Genomic DNA, 24,468 nt, shown 5'->3' on the forward strand with positions numbered 1-24,468 from the left:
AAGACCTAAGACACAAAACTGTTTATTCAGATCTGTTTCTCTCTCTAGGGGTAGAAAAACAAAGTGACTGCTACCAGTTAATCTGGGTAAGGACTACAATTAAAATTAAAAAAAAAAAAATTAAAGTAAGGGGAGCTTGGGTGGTGGACTCTTGATCTAGGCTCAGGTCAAGGTCTCACAGTCATCTGATCGAGCCCCGCGTCAGGCTCCACACGGAGCATGGAGCCTGCTTGGGATTCTCTCTCTCCCTCTCTCTCTCTCTGTCCGTCCCCACTTGTGCTCTCTCTCTCTCTCAAAAAAAATAAATAAGTAAATAAAAATAAATAAAATAATAAGTAAACGTAAAAAAAAATTAAAAGTAACAACCATCGAAGATTCAGTCACATTTACTCTTTGACTTGAAGTGAAAACAATCAAATGAATTTATCACGTGACTTCATCAGTACTGACAAGGCCACGAGTTCAAAGTGGCTGTGAGAATCACTTAATCTTTTAAAAACTAATCTTAGAATATCTTCAACATATAAAGTTAAGCTAGGATCTCCCCCCACAAACTTAAAAAAGTAGATCATAAAAGTGTTTCAAAGAAATGTACGTACTTAAGGCACTGATTCCTTCATCAAAAATTTCACACGTTAGAATGTTTTACTTACTTAGAGGTTCAAAAGTTCGAGATGTGTTTTTTGAAAAGGTTTACAGCAGTTAAAAATGGAACGAGGCAACAAAAAAGCCACAGAGAAAGTGTAAATGAGATATTACGAGAAATCCGGCAAATGCCAAGAACAAGACACCGCTAACTGTCGACACCACAGAGGTGTTCTTCTCGCATGGGGTCATCTCTCCTTTCCCGCCGGAGAGAAGCCTGGTCCCCGTCCGCTCACACTGTGCCCTGACCATGACCTCCTCAGGTACTTGTCTTTGGCCGTGACTCTCTGTTTGTCTGTGGACTACTTGACTAATAGGCCCTTACAACTTTTCCTGAGAGAGAGAGAGAAAAAAACCAAAAACAACCCACGTTGGTGAAATGTGATTATAAGGGTACAAGAATGAAAGCACTAATTACTATTTTACAGCTAATTATTAAAGACTTGTTAGAGGAGATGTCATGTCTAGAACAGGTGACTGTGAACTTTTCAACATCCCTAATTTAGAAAGGAAAAAAGTACTCAGAACCTGAATAAATACTACCAAAGTTAGGTGGGTTTTGGCACCTGGCACAACGGTCTGTAAAGTTCTACAGGAAAAAAGGCTGAAAGAAGTCAACACACTACAGTGTAATAGTAAAACACTGGAGAGTCCTTTTGTTTCCCACAAGCTGCCTCGTTCAACTAATCCACAGCCAGAAAACGTACAAATGCTTTCAGAGCCCAGACCTGGTCTGCCTGCTCTTTATGGAAGCTTCTGGCCCTTAGAACCAACGGGCCCTGAAACACGGCAGTGGACAACAATCCAAGAAGCGAGAAACAAGAGAAGCACGTGACAGGGACAGGACAGGGAGACCCGTCGTCTGTGGCGCAGTCGTGGGTCCGCCACGCAGACCCGGCGCTCTGAGGGCATCGCACGGGTGCTCGGCCTCTAACAAAGGTACGCCTGGTGACTTGGGCCACAGCAACTAATTTCCTTGAAAATTACTTCCTCACCAGCAAAAGGACACCTCGCCTCCTCCTCACGAATCAGAGAAATGCTACTGAGGTGTCTTTCCAGGCTGTTACGAACAGTAACCAGGATTTTGCCAGATTTCTCCCATATGCCAGGCTCTGTGCCATTTAGCTCTGAAGGCAACCTGCAACACAATACGATCCTTAGTTCACAGATGGGGAAACTGAGGCTCTGAGTTTAAGCCGAAGTACAAATATATCACACGACACGAAAAGACTCGGGAAATGGGTGTCAAATTGTGTAAGGAACCCCAATTTTACCTGGAGCACACACTCTGTGCACCTACAGATGAGGTGACATCCTAACACATTTAAATCACGTTTAAAAATCTACTTAACTCAGATTTTTCAGTAAGTTAGGGTTTTACGTCATATTTCCTATCGACCAGAACTCTAAAAAATAAGAGTTCTGATGGTAATTTAGTAGGCACACTAGTTATCACAGTCCGGGACCAGATCCATCTAGATCTCCAGCACTAAAGGCGTCTACCACCGTGCACGGCCACGTCTGCTTACCCGCTGGGGTTCGATCTGCGGGTCTGGAACGGCAGCCACGCCTCGGTGTTCCGTCTCGCCCGCACTCCCACACAATGACCTGGCACCTGTTGTCCCTAACTCCACCCGTGCTTCCCTAAAATCCCTTCCACACGGACGAGCCAGGATCATTTTTTTGGAAACAGATAAACAGAACACAGCCTCTGACCCCCTTCAGTGGTTGCCAAATGCGTTTACAGTTCGATCCGAAGCCCTTACCAAGCCCAGGAGGCCCGGGACAGCCGGGCCCGCCTCTGTCCAACCTCACGTCCCGCCGTTCCAGCTGCTGTCGTCCGGATTCAACCCCAGTCCGCTGCCACTGGCGCCCTTGGAATCTACTGTGCAAAGTCCCTCCTGCCTCAGGTAGGACCTCTGGTGCCCGCCATTCCATCCGCTCGGTTCCCAGGATGCTGCCTGTCACTCCGTCCTCTCGCAGGAGACTCTGGAGAAGTTCCCTGGTACGCTCTATCCCATCCTTGTGTTTTAATTTCTTCACCACCCCCGCCCCATTCCCATGCTCTGTGGACATTTACTCCAAAGTGGGTTTTTTCTGTTTTGTTTTTTTTGAGAGAGAGAGGGAGCGCGCACACACACTCACGAGCAGGGGAACAGCAGAGAGAGACGGGGGACAGGATCAGAAGCAGGTTCTATGCTGTCGGCACAAAGCCCAATGTGGGGCTCGAACCCCCGATCCACGAGACCAGAGCTGAAGTCGGACACTTAACCGACTGAGCCACCCAGGTGCCCCTCCAAACTCCAACAGGTTTTAAATGTTCTCCTCCCTTTACTTCCTTGCCACCAGCCCTTGGGTTCCCTGGATAATGTCAGCCCCTCACCACTGCCTACTCAAGTTCAAAGTCCCCTCCACCAGACCCCACAGCTGCCTTACCTGGCAGACACAAAGCCCACTCCCCGGGGCAAAAGAAGCTGCCCATTATTCTCTAAAACCCTAGCTTCTTGCATCTGCCCTGAATCTCTCTCCTTGGCCTCTGCCATTATCCCGTGTACAATAATCCCAGCCACCCACCCCAAATAACACCTCTGCCCAAAGCCTTCCAGATGTCCCCAAATGGACAGAGCCACTTCATCCTCTGCACCACTCTTGAACTTTGCTTCTATTTTATGGTATATTTCACGTGACGCTGACACCAGCATTAGCAACAGAGGGGCTTGTCCCTTCTACCAGGGGAAGCTCTTAAACACGGCTGGGCCTCTCTTTTAGTCCCAGCGAGGCTCACGGTGGTACCTGCGACACTGGCCAGACCACGCGGCTCTGTGCCTCAGAACATCGCTTCTTTATTGCCTCTGACAGGCCCTTCCCGCCTCCTTCCGTAAACGACTGTCCTTTAAACTCGTCCATGTATCAGCCAGAACTAACTCGCCTCCGACACTCACTCTGCACCTTCCGGCACGTGCAGTAACATTCACAACACCTGCTAGGATGGCTGCATCCACGCAGATCCCCGCAGCCCGGGACCGAGCCGCCCCCCGCCGTCCCGTGTCTTCACAGCCCTCACCCGGGTCTCGACTGGTCCAGGTGGACGGACAGCCATGAAAACCTGGAGCTTAACTCACTACTTTGGGAAAGAAAATGCCAAGGAAAGGTTTGTGAAACACACAAAAGCGACAGGGTAAATGCCGTGGGACAAAGAGCAAACATGCATGTTCCCCCCCACCCCCCCGAAGATCTGTAACCCATTTAATATTTCCTGGGCACCCGCAAAGGTGGATGGCACAGCCTGTGAGTCAGGAGACAGACGTGCTCACAGACCCCGCCCAGACAGGTGTCTGTGCATGCGGAATGCCTTTCTCCCTTTTAATGAGCCATCTCAAAGAAATTTTACATCTTTGGTATTAATTATTTTAACCACATTCCTGCTTAGCATAGGTTATTGTCCCATTTTACAGAAGGAAAAATTAGGATGTAAAAAGTTCAAGTACTAGCCTGGGGCCAGAGCCAGTCAATGAGAACCACATGGGCCCTTGGTCTCTGGAGTTTCAACCAGCTGTTCTTTTCACTAAAGAAATGGTCAGGGCAAAAGAAAAAAAAAAGGCAATGGCTTAGGTTTTCTTTCCTAAGCTCCAAGTAGAAGATATGCACTCTAATACAATAATTGATTACAAGCAGGAAACGATCCACACTGGCTTAAGGAATTAGCAAAGAACAGGTCATATTATAAAACTGCCCCCACTCAATATATCAATATATACGTTATCATTTCCTGGGTTAAACAGAGACTGTAACATAAGGTAAAGAAAAAAAATGTTACTCTACAAGATATGAGAGACGATATCAATATGATCTGCCTGGAACAGTCGTGAAGAATTAACATCAAGTGTCTTCCAGAAACTGCTAGATCTATATGTGCAAAACAGAAGGAGTTACGTTTCTTGTTGGTATTTCAGGCTATTAACAAAAATGATATATGTTCACGTGTACACGTATATACGTGTGTATAAACATGTGTGCTTGTGTTACACATATATATGACACATAGCCATACGCACACACATAATGCAAGCACATACATGGTATACCCAAATTCATAGATCTTACGTGTACATAACATATATGCATCATATACATAAATACCTACATGCATACACATGACGCATATAGGTATATGTACACTCACATCTTTCCTACATCAAAACTTACCACCTTGAATCGCCTTCTTAGGGGCTGGTTCTGTCACAGCTAGCGGAACTGAATGATTATTGATGTTTGCTCTGGGGCTAATGGATTAACCTTAAAAGTAACACACTCTCCTTTTCACAGAGGGTTTCAGAGGGTTTCTAAAACTGAAACAAGCACATACATCAGCAGCAGTGGCTAACACTGAATTTTTGGCACGGTGATGAGCATAGGGCAACATTCAATAAACGTTAGCCGCTGCTATTATTTATTTGTTCACGTAGGGACGCCCGGCTGGCTCACAGCCGGTAGAGCCTGCGACTCTTGCTCTTGGGGTCCTGAGTTCGAGCCCCACGTTGGGTATGGAGATTACTTCAAATTTTTTAAGATTTCGGTATTTGTTCACGTAATAAAAATACACGTGCTGGGCACTGGGAATGTTGTGCTGCACAGCACAGACGGGAAGCCTGCCTGGGTGTTTGCCTAGCGGTGGAAGGGGCGGACAACTAGCAAGACAAATAAGCAAAATACAGAGCATTTTATCTAGAGAGCGAGGCGGTCGAACTGAGCGAGGGTGTGGGGGAAGGCAGACTGCATTCTGGGGCTACGCGGGTCGGAGGAGACGTCCCTGTGAATGGGGGTTAGCCAGGAGGATGTCCGTGGCAGGAGATTCCAGACAGAGGCTAGTGTGTGCGGGCGTCTGCTGACAGGTGAGGGGTGGTGGAGTAGAACATCCGAGGACAGGAGACCTGGGAGGACCCCCCGGGTCGGCACGAGCACTCTGACCTCAAAGCTGTCGCAGCTGGGGAAAGAGGGACGTATACCTGCTTACTCTCACGGTGACACACATGGGCTGCCAGGCTGACAAGTGTATCAGGGGAAGGAAGACCAGGAACAGAGAGACAGTGGGGGGGGGGGGGGGAGGCTCCTGTGACAGCCCAGCCCAGAGAGGATGGTGGCAGATCCAGGGCGGCCACAGAGGTGGTGAGGAAGGGTGGGATGCCACTTACTAAGACGGATGTGGTGGGTTAGGCTTGGGAACCAGGAGGGTGCCAAGGACTCAGGCAGGGACTTCAGACAGGTCACCTCACTCAGCCCACAGGACAGTGTCGGGACAGACGTTGCCGCCTCACTCCCATCTCGCAGGAAGGAGACAATGCCACTACGGTAATTCTGCAACGGGACCAGATCTACTCGGTTAGTACAGTAAGTGGCTGCAGGGACAGGTGATCTTCCACAAGTAAGATCTGCCGCGTAACTGAGTGCCTGTCACTGTCACAGTGCCGACAGGCTGGCGGGGGACAAATGCGGTGACTTCCAAATCAGACCATGGGTAAGTAATGGTCTGGGAGAGAGCATGCCTGGGTGTGCTATAAAACAGGAAGAAGGTGAACCTAATACTGCTTAAACACCCACTCATGTACAGATTACACATTTCTGAGCACACACAGAAAAATATCCCAAGGGCTACAAACCCATTGTTTATGTTTGGCAACCCGACAGGTAACTTCTGTTTTCTTTTTGTTTCACTTCTAATCTGCCTAGAGGCAGGCTGCATTACTTAGTTTTCTTTAGCGTTATAAATAAAAATCGACCCATGAAAATGGCCATTTATTGTGCCTGTGTACTTTTAGTTTCGCTCTCTCCCCTTTTCTCCGAAGTCTTGGTGGAAAAAACTCTTACAACATTTATGTTAACTTAAAACCTACACTGCTGTGATTCCAGCATTTAGGGAGCTCTGCAGGGTGAATCCAGTTTCCCTAGAATTCCTAGGACTTAGACTAGCATTTAGGTCTTGAGCTCTAACCCGGTAAACATGAGAAAATACGAGGAGACCGCCTGTCAGCCACCGTGGGAATGAGAAGTCGGGCAGAGCCGGGACTGAGTCCACCACCCAGCTCCTAGAGTGACGGCCCCCTCCTCTGCAAGGAATGTCCCCATCAGAGGAGCTGAAGCAGGGGCCCGTGGAAACCTGGGAGGTCAGGATCGCTGGGGAAGATAATGGGACAGAGAAGGTCCCCAGGAAAGGAAAGGAAACAGGATCTCAGCCCAGGTCCTGCAGCCCAGCTGGTGGGAGGGCTGCAATCAAAGGGAAGAGAACTTGCCAGAAACAGAGCATTAGCGAATAAGGTTGAGCGCCCCTGGTCGGCGGTCTCCGGGGGAAAAGCATGACTGAAGCTGGTGGCCGAGGGGATCTCCCAGAGCGGTGGTGAGCTGGGCCCACGTGGGAGGTGACAGGGCGGCACGCGGCCAGCATGGAGCCAAGTGCACTTCCTACAAAGCACGGTGGCACAGCAAGACCGCTGGGGGGGGGGGGGGGGGCAGGCACACGTGTCTCCGCACGGTGGGCGAGGACACATCAACCCTGCCGCTCAACACAGGGGATCCGTCTTCGGTCTGTCTGTCCTAATCACGCCATCTCGTGCCACCGCATCAGCTAAGAAAGCGTGTCTCCACAGGACAGGGGTACTTCTAGACTGCCTCTCTGCCGCAGAGCCTTCCGGCCCCAACTCACTCCCTGTGGGACCTGTGGCAAGTCAACCCTGCGTCTCGGCTTCCCTCGCTGAGAAAGGGGAGCCACCAATTATGTTAAGGACTGACGGGGTTAAATGACGGGACGCACATAGAAACCAATTCTTGACCTCAGCTGGTTTGGAATGTGCCACTTGAACGGGGTGACCCTGAGTGCTGGCTACACGGACGGGAGGTGCAGAAGAAAAGAGATGGGGGGGGGCTCACGTCCCGGACGCAGCCTGTGTGCAGAGGGGGGCGAAGGCGGGAAGGGGGGTCCCTGAGCCCTCGTCTTGCTTCACCGCTGACAAGGAACACGACAGCCGACCAGTCAATTACATGAGCCAGGTGTCCCCAACTCCAGTGCTGCACCAACATGGGGGAATGTGTGTCCTTCTGAGCTGTATACCTGGAGAGTTTGGACAACACACGCTTTCAGAAACTGACGGTGCCCGGCTGGAAGAGAACCCCCAAGTGGCTCGGCCGTGCTGGTGCTGGGCCCTGGCATGCCACCGTCTGCAGGACCTCCTGACCAACAGCTCGACAGAACGATGTCTGGACGTCCCAGCAGACCAGCCTCGTGGTCCTCAGCGTGAGGTCCGACTACAGCAGCGGGCAATGGCCTCAAGAAAGGGCTCTTCTGGAACTCGGAAAATGAACTCTGTTGCCTGGGAACATGGGGACACGAGCTTCATCGCAGACGCTCTGAACGCAGAGTTCTGAAAAGCTTAACCACAACCACCGAAGACCCGGCCAGACGCGGACAGTAACAGTGGCCATAAAGGACCCTGGGGACTACGGAAGAGCCAAGAGGTAAGTGCTCAGATCCAATTAACTACCCGTGAGGAGCAGCACGGGTACAGGGCAGTCAAGAAGGGGACAGAACAGACGGTAAATGTTAGCATGGGGTCCAGCCTGTGCAGTAAGACACGAACCAAAATACAGTGGCTGCTCATCGGCGGGAGATTAGATCCCACTCGCGGGACGAGGTGAAGGCTGCGGATGCGTCCTCAGGCTGGCACATGACCCTCCTGATCAACGCCGCCCGCGAGGCCAGAGCACTTATCAAAGGACAGAATACGAAACAAGTCCTTTCCCGCGGGGTCTGAACGTCGCCCGCACGCTGCTGTCGCCATCCAGAATGCCGTCCCGGTGCCCTGGGTGCCATCCCGGGGAAGCCGGCCGGGAAAACTGCACGTGCCTCTTCCCATAGGTCAGCGAGGCCCCAGGGATGGTCCTGAGCGGGCTCTGCCGGCACCCTCTCCCTCCTCGCCTTTCGTCTTGGCCCCAACCGTCGAAGGACAGACTCAGTGGCGGCAGTCTCCCTCTGTGACTCCTTCTAACCTTCTAACTCTTTATGCCGGAATGTTCTACGGCAGGCCCAGGCTGTCTCGAGCACCGAGCTCTTGCGACTGCGCTCCAGGACCCAACTCTCCGGTGGCTCCTTTTTCTCTTCAAATCTTCTCTCCGGCAGTGGGGCCACTAATACATCCTGCGATACTTAATTCGTTCTTACACAATCCCCACCCCCAGCCCCAACGGGCTTGCACTGCACCTTTTAGACAAGTATCTGGTCCAAAAGAAGCCACAGGAGAAAACACCTGTCGGGATGAACGCGTGATTGGGTATGTTCAAGCAAGGTGGTGAGAGCTCCTTAGTGAGAGCTCCTTAGCTCGTCAGTGAATTCCAGCTCCTCATTAAATGCTATATAAAATTCAGCGGTTCACAGACAGATCTGAAAGCCTTATATGAGAGATTCTGCAGCCGAAGCCAGCGTCGTGGCTATAAAACATACGGGAGCCCACATGTACTCGCAGCCGTGGCTTCTAGAGCAACAAGGCTTACTCAAATGTCACGTGAATCTAAGTCACGGCGACGGTCCATCTGGCTGCTGCGATGCGTCCCGACCGGCCCCACGTCCGCTCTATGCTGTGGCCGGAGCGACTCCTTTATGACGTGACCCGTTCGCGTCATTCTCCTCTGACGACCTGTCACCACACTCAGACGGCATCCTGTTTATCCGTGGCCCACGACGTCCCCGCTCGCCCGCCGTCCACACCCTGCTGACCGTCTGAGTCGCAGCTTCCTCTCAGCTCAGTGGGCCGCACGCGCCCTGAGCTGCTGCTCCAGTGAGCCTGGGGGCCGCTGCACCTGTTGCGTCTCCTGTGTGCACGGCTCCTGCCTCCAACACCGCAGGGTGCTCCCCTCACTTGGGTTCAGGTGTCTGCTCAACCGACTTTTCTTTTTTTTCACTATTTTATTTATTTTAGAGAGACAGAGAGAGAGAGTGGGTGAGCGTGAGCAGGGGAGGGGCAGAGAGAGAGGGAGACACAGAATCCCAAGCAGGCTCCAGGCTCTGAGCTGTCAGCACAGAGCCCGACGCGGGGCTCCCGAACCGCGAGATCGTGACCTGGGCCGAAGTCGGACGCTCAACCGACTGAGCCCCCAGGAGCCCCTAAACCGACTTTTCTAATCACCGTATCTAAATCGTCATCCCCTTGCTAACCCGTTACAGTGCTTTCTTTATTCTCCTCCATTTCCCTCAACGCCACCTGGAATCACGTACTCATTTGCTCACTGCCTGCTTCCCGCTGGCCACAATACAAGCTCCGCGAGGACACCGGGGCCTCTGCTGCAGCCTCAGGGTCTGTGACAGTGCCTGGCACCTAACAGGCTGCTCAGTAAAGACAAGCTGAAGGAACAAATGAACTTTAAACGAGCACTTTCTGTGTGTCACTCTCCGTACCCGGCAGCGGGGCCTAAAGATGAGTGACAAGTGGGACCGAGGCCTCTCCCTCAGGGACTTAAAACCCGGCAGCGAGGGAGACCACCCGCAACGAGGAGAAAGCACGGGGACGGGGGCATGGAGCGTTCCCAGGAAACTGGAGCGGGGTAGTCAGAGATGAGCAAGGACAGACTGGGGCCAGACCCTGAAGGACCCCGAACTGCATGCTGAGGGACTAGGCCTCCCTCTGAGGACCCACCACATATCACTAGGCAGCGACAGAAAGACGTACAGAACCTGAAGTCAGACTCGCCAGAATGCAGTGGCTGTCTGTGTGACGCAAGTCGACACGCTACAGGCTTCTAGGCAAACCCACGACATGCCGTAGGCTTCTAGACAATGCCACTGCCCACGCACGCGGAGGACCGGAAGAAAAAGATGGTGACTTGGCTTGGGACAAGTTGAGTTTGTGGCACCTGAGGATGCCGCTCTAAGCCACAAGCATTTCTCTGGGGGTTGGGAGACCCTTGACTGACTGGGAAAGTCTACCATCCTGCTCCTTGACCTTCTGCTCTGTCGGGGGCTCACAAGGTCCCGGGGGCTCAGCTACACGTATCACACACGGGCACCACCGTGTTAGCTGGGATTCAGCCACGCGTGAGGAACCCTTACCGCATCTGTCAGGGGTGACGTGTTCTCTGTCCTGCTTTCTTAAAACAAGGGGTACCTGTTGCAGGCAAGTCTGACACAAATGCAGAGATTTCCAGGGAGCTTTTCCTAGTCAATGGCTTCAAAGTCCAATTCTAAATGGGAGACGACATTATGCACGATTTTAAAGACGAAAAAGTTCCATGGCACAAAAACAAGACACTCAGATCAATGGAACGGAATACAGAACCCAGCAATGGACCCACAAACGTAGGGTCAACTAACCTTTGACAAGGCAGGAAAGAATACCCAATGGAATAAAGACCATCTCTTCAGCAAGTGGTGCTGGGAAAACTGGACAGCGACATGCAGAAAAATGAACCCGGACCACTTTCTTACGCCAGACACAAAAATAAACTCAAAATGGATGAAAGACCTCAATGTAAGACAGGAAGCCATCAACATCCTTAAGGAGAAAGCAGGTAAAAACCTCTTTGATCTTGGCCCCAGCAACTTCTTACTCAACAGGTCTCGGTCGGCAAGGGAAACAAAAGCAAAAATCAACTATTGGGACCTCATCAAAATAAAAAGCTTCTGCACGGCAAAGGAAACCATCAGTAAAACCAAAAGGCAACCGATGGAATGGGAGAAGATATTTGCAAATGACCGATCAGATACAGGGTTAGTATCCAAAATCTATAAAGAACTTACCAAACTCAACACCCTAAAAACAAATAATCCAGGGAAGACATGGGCAAAAGACATGAGTAGACACTTCTCCAAAGAAGACATCCAGGTGGCCAACCGGCACATGAAAAAATGCTCAACATCACTCATCGTCAGGGAAATACAAATCAAAACCACAATGAGATACTGCCCCAAACCTGTCAGAATAGCTAAGATTAACAACTCAGGCAACAACGGACGTTGGCCAGGATGTGGAGAAAGAGGAACCCTTTTGCACTGCTAGTGGGAGTGCAAGCTGGTGCAGCCACTCTGGAAAACAGTGTGGAGGTTCCTCAAAAAATTGAAAATAGAGCTACCCTACAACCCAGCAATTGCACTACTAGGCATTTATCCAAGGGACACAGGTGTGCTATTTTGAAGGGACACATGCACCCCATGTTTATAGCAGCACTATTGACAACAGGCAAAGTATGGAAAGAGCCCAAATGTCCATCAACGGATGAATGGATACAGAAAATGTGGTATGTGTGTATGTGTATACACACACACACACACACACACACACACACACACACACAAATGGAGTATTACTCGGCAATCAAAAAGAATGAAATCTTGCCATTTGCAACTACCTGGATGGAACTGGAGGGTATTATGCCAAGTGAAATTAGTCAGAGAAAGACAAATATATGACTTCACTCATATGAAGAATTTAAGATACTAAACAGATGAACACAAGGGAAGGGAAGCAAAAATAATATAAAAACAGGAAGGGGGACAAAACAATAGAGACTCTTAAATATGGAGAACAAACTGAGGGTTACAGGAGGGGTTGTGGGAAGGGGGATGGGCTAAACAGGTAAGGGGCACTAAGGAATCTACTCCTGAAATCACTGTTGCACTGTATGCTAACTAACTTGGATGTAAATTAATAAATAAATAAATAAGTAAATAAGCAAAGAAAAAAAAAAGGAGAAAAAGTTTCGAAGGACGGGCACTATTATCTTCCGCTTAGCGATGTCACGGAAATCCCACATCAATATACGTATATACAAACACACGTACATACAAACCTGAGGGGGACGTGTTAAGGAGGCAAAAAAATATTTTAAGTAAAAAACCACAACTTCTGTTTAACAGTAAAGGACACCCACAGGCGACAGAAGGGCAGCACGCGTCTCAGTGTCAATATCGTGTCAAGGTTTGCACCTCACACGTCCTGCCGATGGGCTTGTGATCGCGGGGTGTGGCCCAAATTTTAGTGATGTTACCTCTCAGTGAATCAATCATCCTCCATGGCTTCAGCCTCTGATCATTCCCTGAGGAGTGGAAGATACAGAAGCAGGAAGGAACAGGCCGAGAGAGAGAGAGAGAGAGAGAGAAAGAGAGAGAGAGAGAGACCGCGAGTGGGGGAGGGCAGAGAGAAAGGGAAACACAAATTCCAAAGCAGGCTCCAGGCTCTGAGCTGTCAGCACAGAGCCCGAAGCGGGGCTCGAACCCACGAACTGTGAGTTCATGACCTGAGCTGAAGTCAATGCTTAACCAACTGAGCCACCCAGGCACCCCAGTATTTTGGTTTCTAAATGTAAACTTTTTTGTTGAAGTATAGCATAAATAGATAAAGCAAAGTGCTCAAGTTATAACTATAGCTTGATGCATTTTCACAAAGAGAGCACCCTGTTGAGACCAGCTCTCATGTGTCCTAATTACTTTTACTTCTTTTTAAGTACCTTTTTTTTTTTTTAATGTTTATTTGTTTTTGATAGATAGATAGAGCATGAGCAGGGGAGGGGCCGAGAGATGGAGAGACACAGAATCCGAAGCAGGCTCCAGGCTCCGAGCTGTCAGCACAGAGCCCGATGTGGGGCTCGAACCCACGCATTGTGAGTTCATGACCTGAGCTGAAGTCGGATGCCCAGTGACTGAGCCCCCCAGACGCCCGGAAGGGCTTCGACACTCTGAAAGTCAAACACCCTGTGGGAATGACTGGCTGAACGGGCCTCACTCCTGGGAGCTGTGTAAAATGTGCTCTTAGGCGGCAAACCCCTTGCACATTGGGGACGGCGGGCAAGAATCAGGAGAGTCGAGCACAAACACAGTGACAAGTTAGCTCTGTTACACAGAATGTTCCAGAACCAGAAGGATCCGCTTCCCTAACACACTGGATAAATAAAACCGCTGCCCCACAAGAGCCACACACCGGAAACAAGGGGTCTCTCTGACTCTACAGAACATTTTCCTCTTCCTCCTGCGGGCCAGGGGAAGGGAGCCGGTTCATTCCCACCCGCCCCATCGCTCTTCCTGCCTCTTACACACCCGCTGTGCCACACACGCTCAGGAGAGGCCTCCCGAGGAAGGACACGGAGAGCAGGACAGGGGCTGGACCGTCACGACAACAGCCGGCCTCCCTCAGCTGCCCACATGGAATCTTGAGAGAAGACTTCAGAGAATCTTTACTTGGATGTGTTCCGGACAAAAAATGCTCTGCGGCTAACAGTGTTTAAACATAACCGGCCCATTCAATAATGTCAGAAACAGGGGTGCCCAGTGCGGGGGGGAGGGTGGTCACTCGGTGAAGCGTCCAACTTCGGCTCAGGTCGCGAACCGGCAGTTGATGAACTCGAGCCCCGCGCCGGGCTCTGCACTAAGGGGGGCCAGCCTCCTTGTGGTTGTCTGTCTCTCTCCATTCCCTCCCCACGTGCTCTCCCTCTCGAAAATAAACAGACTTTAAAAAAAAAAAAAAAGGAACCATGTTAGAAACGAATAAAACACAGTTGCAGGATAACAGAAACTCTCTAGACTAGGAGGCCCTTAATTTATCCGTGAGGAAAACAAAGCTCTGGAGACTTAGAGGCTCCCCCACAACACCCAGCATGTGGGGGCTCAGTGGGGGCTCGGTGGGGGGCCGGCACCCACAGATCCGCAGCTGCTGAGAAAGTTAAATACACAAGGGACCGCAGCAGTGGCAGGAAGTACCAGGAAAACATAGAATCAGAAAGCTTCAAGAAAAACAGGTGTGACAAGTCCCAGCCCAGAGGAATGTAAATAGCAACACACTTTGCAGAAATGAGCCCTATGGTTGGGACACGTCCCAGAACAAGAGCACAGTATCGAAAAGGCACGGTCCTAAAAAAAATTAATTGACTAATTAAAAATTAGTTAAATAAAAGTGAAAGATTCGAACTTGTACACGGTGTTGACTGATCTGCAAGGTTTCATTCTGGGGCAGTAAATCATTTACTTGCATGTGCGAATTTTTACGAAAAACCAGAAAACAAACTCAGGGTAAACAAAATAACAAAGATCAGACAAAACCCAGAAATCCTACTGGCATTTTCTTCTCATGGGCTTTTACGTCAAAAGCAGATGTGAGGTCTGGCAGCTGAAAAAAAACGCAGTAAGTAAATTCTCAGCACCTCACGTTTCTAGAGCCTCTCCTGCTTACTCAGCCTATTAAAACCAAGCGAACGAAAGTCTTCCGCCAAATCAAATGCAGCCCAGACCACGGTTTGTATTTCAAACCCAGTTTACCGTGGAAGTGCCAGGCCAACCCCAAAGTCGGCACCGGCCACTTAAACAACTTCCTTTATAAAGGGGTAAAGGCCCTTCTTTCCCGGCACGCGGTGGGGAACTGCGTTCGCTTCCACGGGCAGATACAGAATTTATAAGAAATGCTATCTTTATATAAGAATTAATAAGAAAACATACCAGGAAAAAACCTCATCATTTCTTGGATAAAAGTTCAGCACAGGCTCTCAGTCTGCACTTGGTTGTCTTGATTTCAGATGATCTCCTTAACTGAACTCAACCACACTGGGGGTCATGAAACGCAGTCCGCAGGACACAGTCCCAAACCGGTTCCCAGCGCCCACGCATGCAACACGAAAACGTTCCACTAATGGAAAAGCCAGACGCCGACGATGGGGGCAAGGTGGGTTTTGCGGGCCCGGGGAACCAGCTCGCCCGAGGGGTCCGTACTGAGTGCACAGCCTAGGACACGAAAGCCACCCGGCACCCAGCGGCAACCAAAAGGAGGTGCCTGTGCAAGCTCCTGAGAAGCCTCAGTGGAAAAGCCCCACGTGACTGTAAGTGCTGTGCATTCTGGACGGTGGAAAGCCGTGCGGGCTCACGCACAGTCATTTCCCGAGGGTGCCGTCTTCCCAACAGCCCAAGCCACCCTGGAACGGCTGTCCTGCGTTCTGGGTGCGAGACGTCCTTAAATCCCTACCGCTGAGGGTCTGCGTGCCTGACCCTGCGTGGGAAAAGCCACGCAGCCGTCACGGCACACGGGCCAGTCAACGATTTATTTGGGGGGCTAATGGCACCAACGCTGGGTGGCTCTTCCGTGATGCAGGAGCCTGTGCCCTCCGGAGGGGTCCGAGGGTTTTCTCCTGCTGAGCGTCACTGCCCAATAACCCGCACCAGACGCCTGCCCCCCGGACCGCTCCCCCACCCACTCCAATCGCCACGGCCCAGAGCTTTCGCTTCCCACTTACTTGTATTTTAAGAGCAGCCACTGAATTAACCAGAGTCCTACGAGGATCATGCCGTTAATCTCACAGATAGAAAAGGCCCACTGCACGCGGTTAAAATGGTCAAAAAACGTGTCCGGTAGCGGGGGCTGCACCTCCTTGGGAGGCACTCGCTCGTGGACGACCGAGATCATCACCGTGGTGAGGACGAAGCAGGAGAGCGCGTACAGGAAGGCCAGGCAGGTCTTGCCCCACTCCATGGGGTACTGGGAGCGCTCGGGCTCGGGCATGGGGATCTTGATCATCTCCTTCCGGTAGCCGTTAGGCACCCCGTTGGGCGTGGCCTGGAGGCCGGGGCCGGCCACGCCTGCGCCCAGGTGCCCGTTGGCGTGGCCGTTCTTGTGCGCCTCCATGTGCTGCTCCACCTTCAGGGTCTCGATCATGTCCAGGAGCCGCTGCCCGCTGTCGGCCGACACGCGGCACAGGGGCGGCCGCGTGAAGTCCTCCCGGGTCAGGCCGATCAGGTCCCGGCCGGTGAAGTGTTCCAGGGGCTCACAGTACTCGGGCATGGCGTGCTCCAGCAGCCAGTCTGCCACCTTCCTGGGGGACCAGTGCGCCACCTCCTTCATGGTCCCGGCGGGCGGGGGTCAGCGGTCCCGCGGCGGCGCGCCCATGCTGCCCGGCCTCATGCCGGGGACGTGCGAGGCCAGACGCGCGGAGCCGCTCCCGCAGCCCGCACGCAGCTCTCTGGGGCTCTGGGCGCCCGAGCGCGCTCACCTCATGGTGCACCGGGGGTCTTCCTTCTGCGGAGGCAAGAGACACAGTCAGGAGGGGGCCGCACGTCAGTCCCCGGGGGCACGCCCCGAGAACCGGCCACCGGGGGAAGGCAGGGCGCACGCCCCGAGAACCGGCTACCGGGGAAGGCAGAGCGTGCACCCCGAGAACAAGCTACCGGGGAAGGTGCCCCGCGCACTTGGAGAACCACCTGCCGGGGAAGTTGTAACTAGCTGCACCCGGAGAACCACCTGCCGGGGAGGGCGCAGCTGGCCGCAGGGCCTGGTCCAGGGTCTCCCTGGCCCATCGTTCCTGAAGGAGCATTAGATTAGACCCGGACAGATACCGAAGAATGTTCTCTAAGCCAGCATCCAACAGTGCTCCGGATATGCCTCGGTATAGGTTGGGGATTCCCTCTGTGCTTACTACCTACTTTCTGAGATGATCTGAAATAATGCGGCGAGGTGGCCGAATCTACCAAACTATCTGGTGGAGAAATGTCTTCAAACGTACATAAGCCACTGCAACGTCACAGAGACACAAGAGAATCACAGAAATGCTGAGCTTCGAGAGCATCTGGTCCAACAACTGCAGAGTCCTACATGCAAAAAAACACCAAAGAATCCCTTTTTCCAAATGTGGGGTCATTTTCTACTCTTCTCTCAGCTGGTTTTCTTTAATCAGCATGTATCAGTGTTGTAACAATCACTTAAAATCCAAAACAACACGTGAGAAGTAAAGACCGCGTTCTGGAACAAACGATCGTGGTTAGCGAAATAACGGAGGTCAGCGGAAGACCAAGCATAATTTGAGTCAACAGCGCCTTCATCTGTGAAACGAACAGTCAAGTATCCCCTTGAAAAGTCGTATGTAATTGCAGCACTAAAAGGGGTCTGGAGATCCCATATCCTTTTTTTCTCTTTCTCAAATTTTCTATCCTATCCAATAGCTAATGTCTACTTTCCCTCACCATGGAAACACCCCGTCCAAGAGCTGCCTAACTTTTGTTTCTCAAAAGGTGAATGTGGTGCTAACTACAAAACAACAACAACAACAACAACAACAAAAACAAAACCAAAAAAACGTGCACAGATTAATAGGTTTAATGGCTAGAAATGGGTCATGACCGTGTTTCCCGAGTATGCTTCGTAGAATCATAATCTGACAAAATGCTCTGCGCTTTAGAAATCATCCAAATGAGGTCTAGGAAGTGCACGTCCTCTCCGAGGGCCAGCACTATGCGTTGGCAGTTGGGACTGTGTATGAGTTAGAGGCTCCAGGAAATCGTCCGGGACCAAAACCGGGTTACCACGATTCCTCGAATTGACTTCACTGAGGCTTGCTCCCCACCACTTTTCTTCCCCAGTGATCCCTGTCAACCCCCCAAGGAGCACACTGGTAACGGCACAAACAAGACCCAAATTCAGGTCTTCAATTCCAAAGCCCAAACTCGTCTCTACCGTACCCTGAATCAGAGTCTGGAATCAAGGTGGACAGTCATCCACTCCCAGTTTCTCCACCCCCATAACAACCAATCAAATGGCAGCACAGCTCAAGATAGTCCAGACCTTGCAAAAACATTGGGTGTTCTCTCTTCCGGGCATCCACGTTGCTGTTCCACCGGCCTGTGGCAAGTGTCTGTCTGCACTTCACCCACGAGACCACGAGTGAGGGCGGGAGGGCTGCCATCTTGAACATCCACATACTCACCGTGCAAGGGCTGGGAGGTGCTCACTCGACCTCTGCTCAGTACCTCAGGGCATGCCCCTTACATCTATCGGCATGTAGACGGGGTCGTGGAAAGTAAGACCTACGGACATTGCCACTGACGCTGCAAACTGCTTGAAAACCGTTTGGATGGCCAAGGAGGATGCGGTGGGCATTCTTCAGAGGGAAACATGAAACCAAAGTGGACCTCTGGCCATTTGAAAAGCACTAGAGAAGAGCGTCAGTCGTCGCCAGTCCTGCCCGGTGACGAGAAGACACAAGCCACATGGGAGTCCTGCTGGAAGGTCCTACAGGAAAGGGGAACTCGCCAGATACTCCCCGGCAGAGTTACAGTAACAGGCAAGGGGGCCTTCTGCACATGGGAGTGGCTACAAGAACTCTAGAGAAGAAATCCTGGTGGAACGTTCAGGCCCAAGGGAATGAAAGGGCTTTTCGTGTGGCTTCCTCATTTCCCCTGCCGGAGGTGGGAAGTCGGCCAGAGGGGAACCCGCGGGGGACCACAGAGACCAGACCATGCCAACTCGTGATTTCACTTCTTTCTGATGAGGAAATTGTCTGATAATCTCCTCCTAAGGCTTAATAACCTTTAAGACAGGAAAACAGCCAAAGGAAGGAGACAATAGAGGCCGTCAGACACGCTCGCAGATGGAGGAACACGGATGTCACAAAAGTGAGTCCCATCAGCAGTTTGACAGCCACAGGAACTCTCAAGACGCAGCAAGACGCAGCGACGGCTCCCCTGGTGAGAGGCCGTCCTGGCGCTCCCCTCCCCGAGGCCATCCGGGCGCTCACCCCCAGCGCGCACACCCCGCCATCGACTCCGCTCCAACAAGTCCAAGGTCTTCTTCCCTTGGTCCTTCGGGTCCTTCCCAATCCCATCCCCATCCCTGAATCCCGACCACGCCGATACCTGCAACCACGTGATGTAATCGGCTCGTGTGCCCACAAAGACGGCCGCCTATGTGAGTCGGGGAGCCGGGAGTCGGGCCCCTGCCTGGCTACATCCCTTCCTGACAAAGTCCTGAACCCTCGCCGAGCCTCAGTTTCCTCTGGAAAATAGGATTAACGACAACCGTGCCCACCTTCCCTGGGGCTGCTCCTGCTCTGAGGACCTCATGGGGGAAAAGGAATGAAAGCTACTGATTACGCCAAGAAATATGTCTTGTTCTTCTGGTAATGTCCTGCTTGCTTTCTGACACCCGACTGGGCCCCCGGTGACATTTCATAAATCGGGACTGAAGCTGCCACCTCCAAATGGCATTTTTAAAGCCCAATCATTCTGACACACGAGTTCAAACAGCCTTCCAAATTTCCTCAGAAAAGAAACCTTTGTTTTCCAAGCAAGCTTTGAAGCTTGAAAATAAAGGCCTAGGTGCTATTTTCTTGCAGACGATTTTAAGATCACGTAAAAGGGGAAGAGAAAATTTCCATGGAAGCAACTGCCGGGCATACTCAATACCTCAAAGGTCACTGCTCAAAGGTGAGGACTTACTCAGACACCCCAGGGTCCAGCCGTGGGAGACAAAGTGGCTGGCCTCACATGCTCACTTTTTTTTTTTTTTTAATGTTTATTTTTGAGAGAGAGACGGAGTGTGAGTGGGGGCGGGGCAGAGAGAGAGGGAGACGCAGAATCCGAAGCAGGCTCCAGGCTCCGAGCTGTCCACACAGAGCCTAGTGCGGGGCTCAAACCCACAAGCCATGAGATCATGACCTGAGCCAACGCTGAGCCCATGCGTAACCGACTGAGCCACCCAGACACCCCACATGTGCACTTTAGGATAGGACAGCACAGGACAGGACAGGACAGGACAGGATAGGATAGGGTGCAGCGTTTCTGAGAAGTGTTTTCCCATCTAGACCCAGAAGACTGCATGTTGGGCTGAGCTCCAAAAACAACTACTACCCCCGTCCAGAAAAGTCGCCCCGAATCCATTCCTGGGAGAACGTTCAGAAATAATGTAGAGCTCAACGCATTAGATTGGGTACTCAGAATTCCAAAGTAAAAAGAGAATAAAATCTGGACATAAACTCGGTATATCCCGAAATACTGGAAGATGAGAGAGGGAAGAGGTGCCAGGACGCTCGTTCATGGGCAATTTTCGGACGGAAGTAAACCAGAGTCCAGGGGGCGGTGATGCGTCTAAACTCTCCTGCAGAAGAGCAGAGCTAGTCTGCAGCGAGGCCGAACCCAACGTGCGTCCCGGGCCCCCCGCTGCAGCTACTCGACGACCTCACGGATGTGAACACGTGTGAGGGGTAGGCTAAGAGTCTATAAACCAAACTCATGGAGCCCTACAGGACTGAGGGCAGGAACAACCCGTCCTACTCATCACGGATCCTATACCCAGCAGGTTTCTCTCAGACCCAGACTAAAGGAAAAAGAAATCTGCTAACACAATCCGGCTCCCATTCTTACAGTAGATATTTTAGGCTTTAAAATTATAAAAGCCATCAGATAATGTGCCACAACACACTATAAACTATTTGTACTTCATTATCAAGGCCAGCTCTCTACAACCAGACAAATAAGTTAAAGCAATTAGCCTGGTAATGAAAACAAAACATTAACCAAACAAAAGAACTAAGTCATTTATGAGTATGTGGTTTATCTCTGCTCAAAAAGAATCTACTATATTATCTTATTGCCTGGTATTGTCGAGAAATAAGACATCGCTGTGTTCACAAAAAGCTACGATATGAATTAAACAATGAACACAAGTTTTCAAGAAATTAAAACACATTGCATAACGCAGTGCACAACAATTGCTCAGAAAATCTAAGTTCTTTTTAATTTTTTAATGTTTTTTCATTTTTTTGAGAGAGAGGAAGACAGAGAACGAGTGGGGGAGGGGCAGAGAGAGGGGGAGACACAGAATCCCAAGCAGGCTCCAGGCTCCAAGCTGTCAGCATAGAGCCCGACGTGGGTCTCGAACCCACAAACTGAGAGATCATGACCTGAGACGAAGTCAGACGTTTAACCATCTGAGCCGCCCAGGCGCCCCTGAAAAATCTGAGTTCTCATAATTACTCTGTACTTTCCTCCAATCCCAAGGCCTCAGTTTCCTGCGGAGGAATGATTTATTCCATCTGCTTGTTGCATTAGTTTCAGGAATGTGTGCGCGACTGTGCTTTGGATAACATAAGCAATACATAAAAATGTAAAAAATTATTTACTGAATGTCAGTTAACCTTTAAAGTTTCAAGGAACTTATTAAAGGAAGTGTCATGAAAGTAAGAACTGAATTAAAAAAATTTTTTTAATGTCTATTTACTTTTGACAGAGAGAGAGAGAGAGAGAGAGAGAGAGGCAGAGTACAAGCAGGGGAGGGGCAGAGAGAGAAGGAGACGCAGAATCCGAAGCAGGTTCCAGGTTCTGAGTTATCAGCACAGGGCCCAACGCAGGGCTTGAACCCACGAACCGTGAGATCGTGACCTGAGCCAAAGTCAGACACTCAACCGACTGAGCCACCCAGGTACCCCTGAATTGAATTTTTACAATTTTTTTAAGGCATGGTGGGCCCAAGATTGAACGAACATAGCTGCCCTGTCAGCGAAGAAAGTACAGCAAAGTTCCAGATGTTTCTGAATGCTAACGATGGCAAATCACAGTAGCAAGCAGTGCATGCATGATTAATCTTATAAGCATATAGTGAGCTAAATTCTTTCTGCTTCCTGCATCAAATGTTTAAAAGCAAAAGCAAAAGTAACACGGGCTCTATACGGACTTTGCTCTACTAGCTCAAATAACCAACTTTGTGCGAGACCACAATTTAGTGAGTGTGTAATAGCTCAGACTTTTGACACGAACCTACCTGTGGGTGCCTTGTCAAAGAGCAACACTGATTAAGAATCAACATTATATTCTTGAAACACATGAACTGCCTTTTTGTAAACACTACAAGTCCAGATAAAGGTCTTTACGTCCCTAGAACTTTCCATAAAAGGCAACAGTAACCTAACGGACCTTTTATTTATTTATTTATTTATTTTTCCAATATATGAAATTTATTGTCAAATTGGTTTCCATACACCCAGTGCTCATCCCAAAAGGTGCCCTCCTCAATACCCATCACCCAGCCTCCCCTCCCTCCCACCCCCCCCTAACGGACCTTTTAGAGCAGCACAGGCCAGGCCCTCTGCAATACTCAAGAGACAGGTGTCCAATTCTCTCACTCAGTGTGGAGAACTCCTGAATGCTTTTCTCCAATCTACTCAGCTATAGTTTTTTTTGTTTTGTTTTGTTTTTTGTTTTTTGCTATTTAACACATAAAGAGCTAACCTACAGAGGCAAAATTCTTACAACTGTACTTATCCGAAGGAAAAAAATGGTTAGAGTAACAACTGTATCGCTTCTGCTGAAGGACCTACGTGTTTACTTCAGTCTAGAGCAGAAGAAATTTTACATCACTTTGGATGCCTTAACCTTCAAACTGTCCTTTACTGTAGATTGCTGTTACGCGCACGGTTCAAAACTCCAGTGTCAAACTCTGACTGGCAAACGAAATCTCCCCTTAGGCTCCTTGAACTAAGTGCACGCTGCCTGATTTTGCTTAGAGACGAGAAGAAAGGGCCTGTGGCCCAGTTAGGCTGCTAGGAGAGCCTCAGGTGGGGACACCCTTCCCTCTCCTCCACACCTTGTCTATTTCAGGAAGTCCGATACTTAGATTTCACCAGATCGGAAACGAGTTCTCAGCAGTTGCCCTAGAACAACCCACCGACAGCCTCCCTTTAAACGGCCCCTCCCAAAGGGACCCATTCTGGTGTCGCAGTCCCCAGTGCTCCAGAGGGAAGGAGATGATTCTTGGCTGACAAGAGCAGGACAGTGACATCATGACAAGAAACCGGCCAAATCAACTGGATACGCTGTTCCACGGTTGTGGCTGTTCTCTGATGGTATGAAATACACGCGTGTCATCCATTTCCAGGGGAGCCCCACCGCCAGCAAGAGGAGCTCATGTGAGTAATTCCAGGGCCGAACAGAAACATTCAGCAGCCAGAAAATTCAAAGAATCACTTACTGTGGCAAAAATTAAAAACCACCTAAGAGTTCTACAGGGAGAACTAAATATAGCATCATACAACAGAATACTAATTAAGCCTCTGCTAAAGACCGGACGATGTTTCTATAGCTGTAGTGATACACACATGCAGATTTGTCAAACAGGTTACAAAAGACAATGAAGCCATTTTTGTGAACATACATGTATCACAACTATCCACAGAAAGGAAGTCGAGGGGCACGTGGCTGGCTCAGTCGGTTAAGTGACCGACTTCGGGTCAGGTCATGATCTCGCGGTTTGTGAGTTCGAGCCCCACGTCGGGCTCTGTGCTGACAGCTCAGAACCTGGAACCTGCCTCTGATTCTTGTCTCCCTCTCTCTCTCTGCACCTTCCCTGCTCATACTTTGTCTCTCTCTCACTCTTTCTCTCTCTCTCAAAAATAAATAAACAACAACAACAAAAAAGAAGTCTAGAAGGTACATGTCAGCTTCTGTTACCTTTGGATGTTGAAATTGGAAACTAAGTTTCTGCTTAATTTTTTTTCACTCTCTTCTAATTTCTCTGATAAATACATATTACTTCTGTTTAGAGAAGGGTTGTTTTTTCTTCAAGCATATTGTTTTTAAACATGGAGGCTACACTGTAAAATTAAAAATACATGCTTCCTACATTAGCTTTCTTTCAAAATCAGAAGCGGGCTTGCAGATTTCTCCAAATAAGTGGATTCTTTGCCTCCTGTGTATAACTAGGTTCCCGAGTCCTCCTATTTCCAAAACAGAACGGTCCCAGGATATGAGCAGAACCATCAACAAAGATAAAGCTCAGGTCCGAACCTAAGTGCATAAAGAAGTTCTGGTCTCAGAGATTTCCCATCATTCCAGAGAGAAAACAATGACAAACCATCAGAATTACCACTGTTCTGTCATCCAGGCTTTCAATACCCGTCCATCAAGCTACCTACTGACTGTCTGAAACCCTGCCCTATTGTCATTTCAGGAAGGAAAACCATGCAGGTCTCCAGTGACAGCTAATCACTGCAGTTTCCCCCTGGGGTTTCATTGTCAGAACCCAATTACCAAACTCTGAAGATGATCAG

The 24,468-nt window shown here is 50.1% G+C and overlaps 1 protein-coding gene across 2 annotated transcripts in view; it reads right to left on the reverse strand.

Moving 5' to 3' along the window:
- The window catches only part of SGMS1 (sphingomyelin synthase 1), a 116,473-nt gene that overhangs the window by 22,876 nt on the left and 69,129 nt on the right, over positions 1-24,468 (reverse strand). For both annotated transcript variants that reach the window (XM_043596149.1, XM_043596150.1), the window contains exon 2: positions 15,895-16,673. In XM_043596149.1, the coding sequence (XP_043452084.1) occupies positions 15,895-16,499 (605 nt within the window). In that variant the 5' untranslated portion in view covers positions 16,500-16,673. The remainder of the gene's footprint in view (positions 1-15,894; positions 16,674-24,468) is intronic.

The sequence above is a fragment of the Prionailurus bengalensis genome, chromosome D2 (assembly GCF_016509475.1).
Source record: "Prionailurus bengalensis isolate Pbe53 chromosome D2, Fcat_Pben_1.1_paternal_pri, whole genome shotgun sequence".
Lineage (NCBI taxonomy): Eukaryota > Metazoa > Chordata > Mammalia > Carnivora > Felidae > Prionailurus > Prionailurus bengalensis.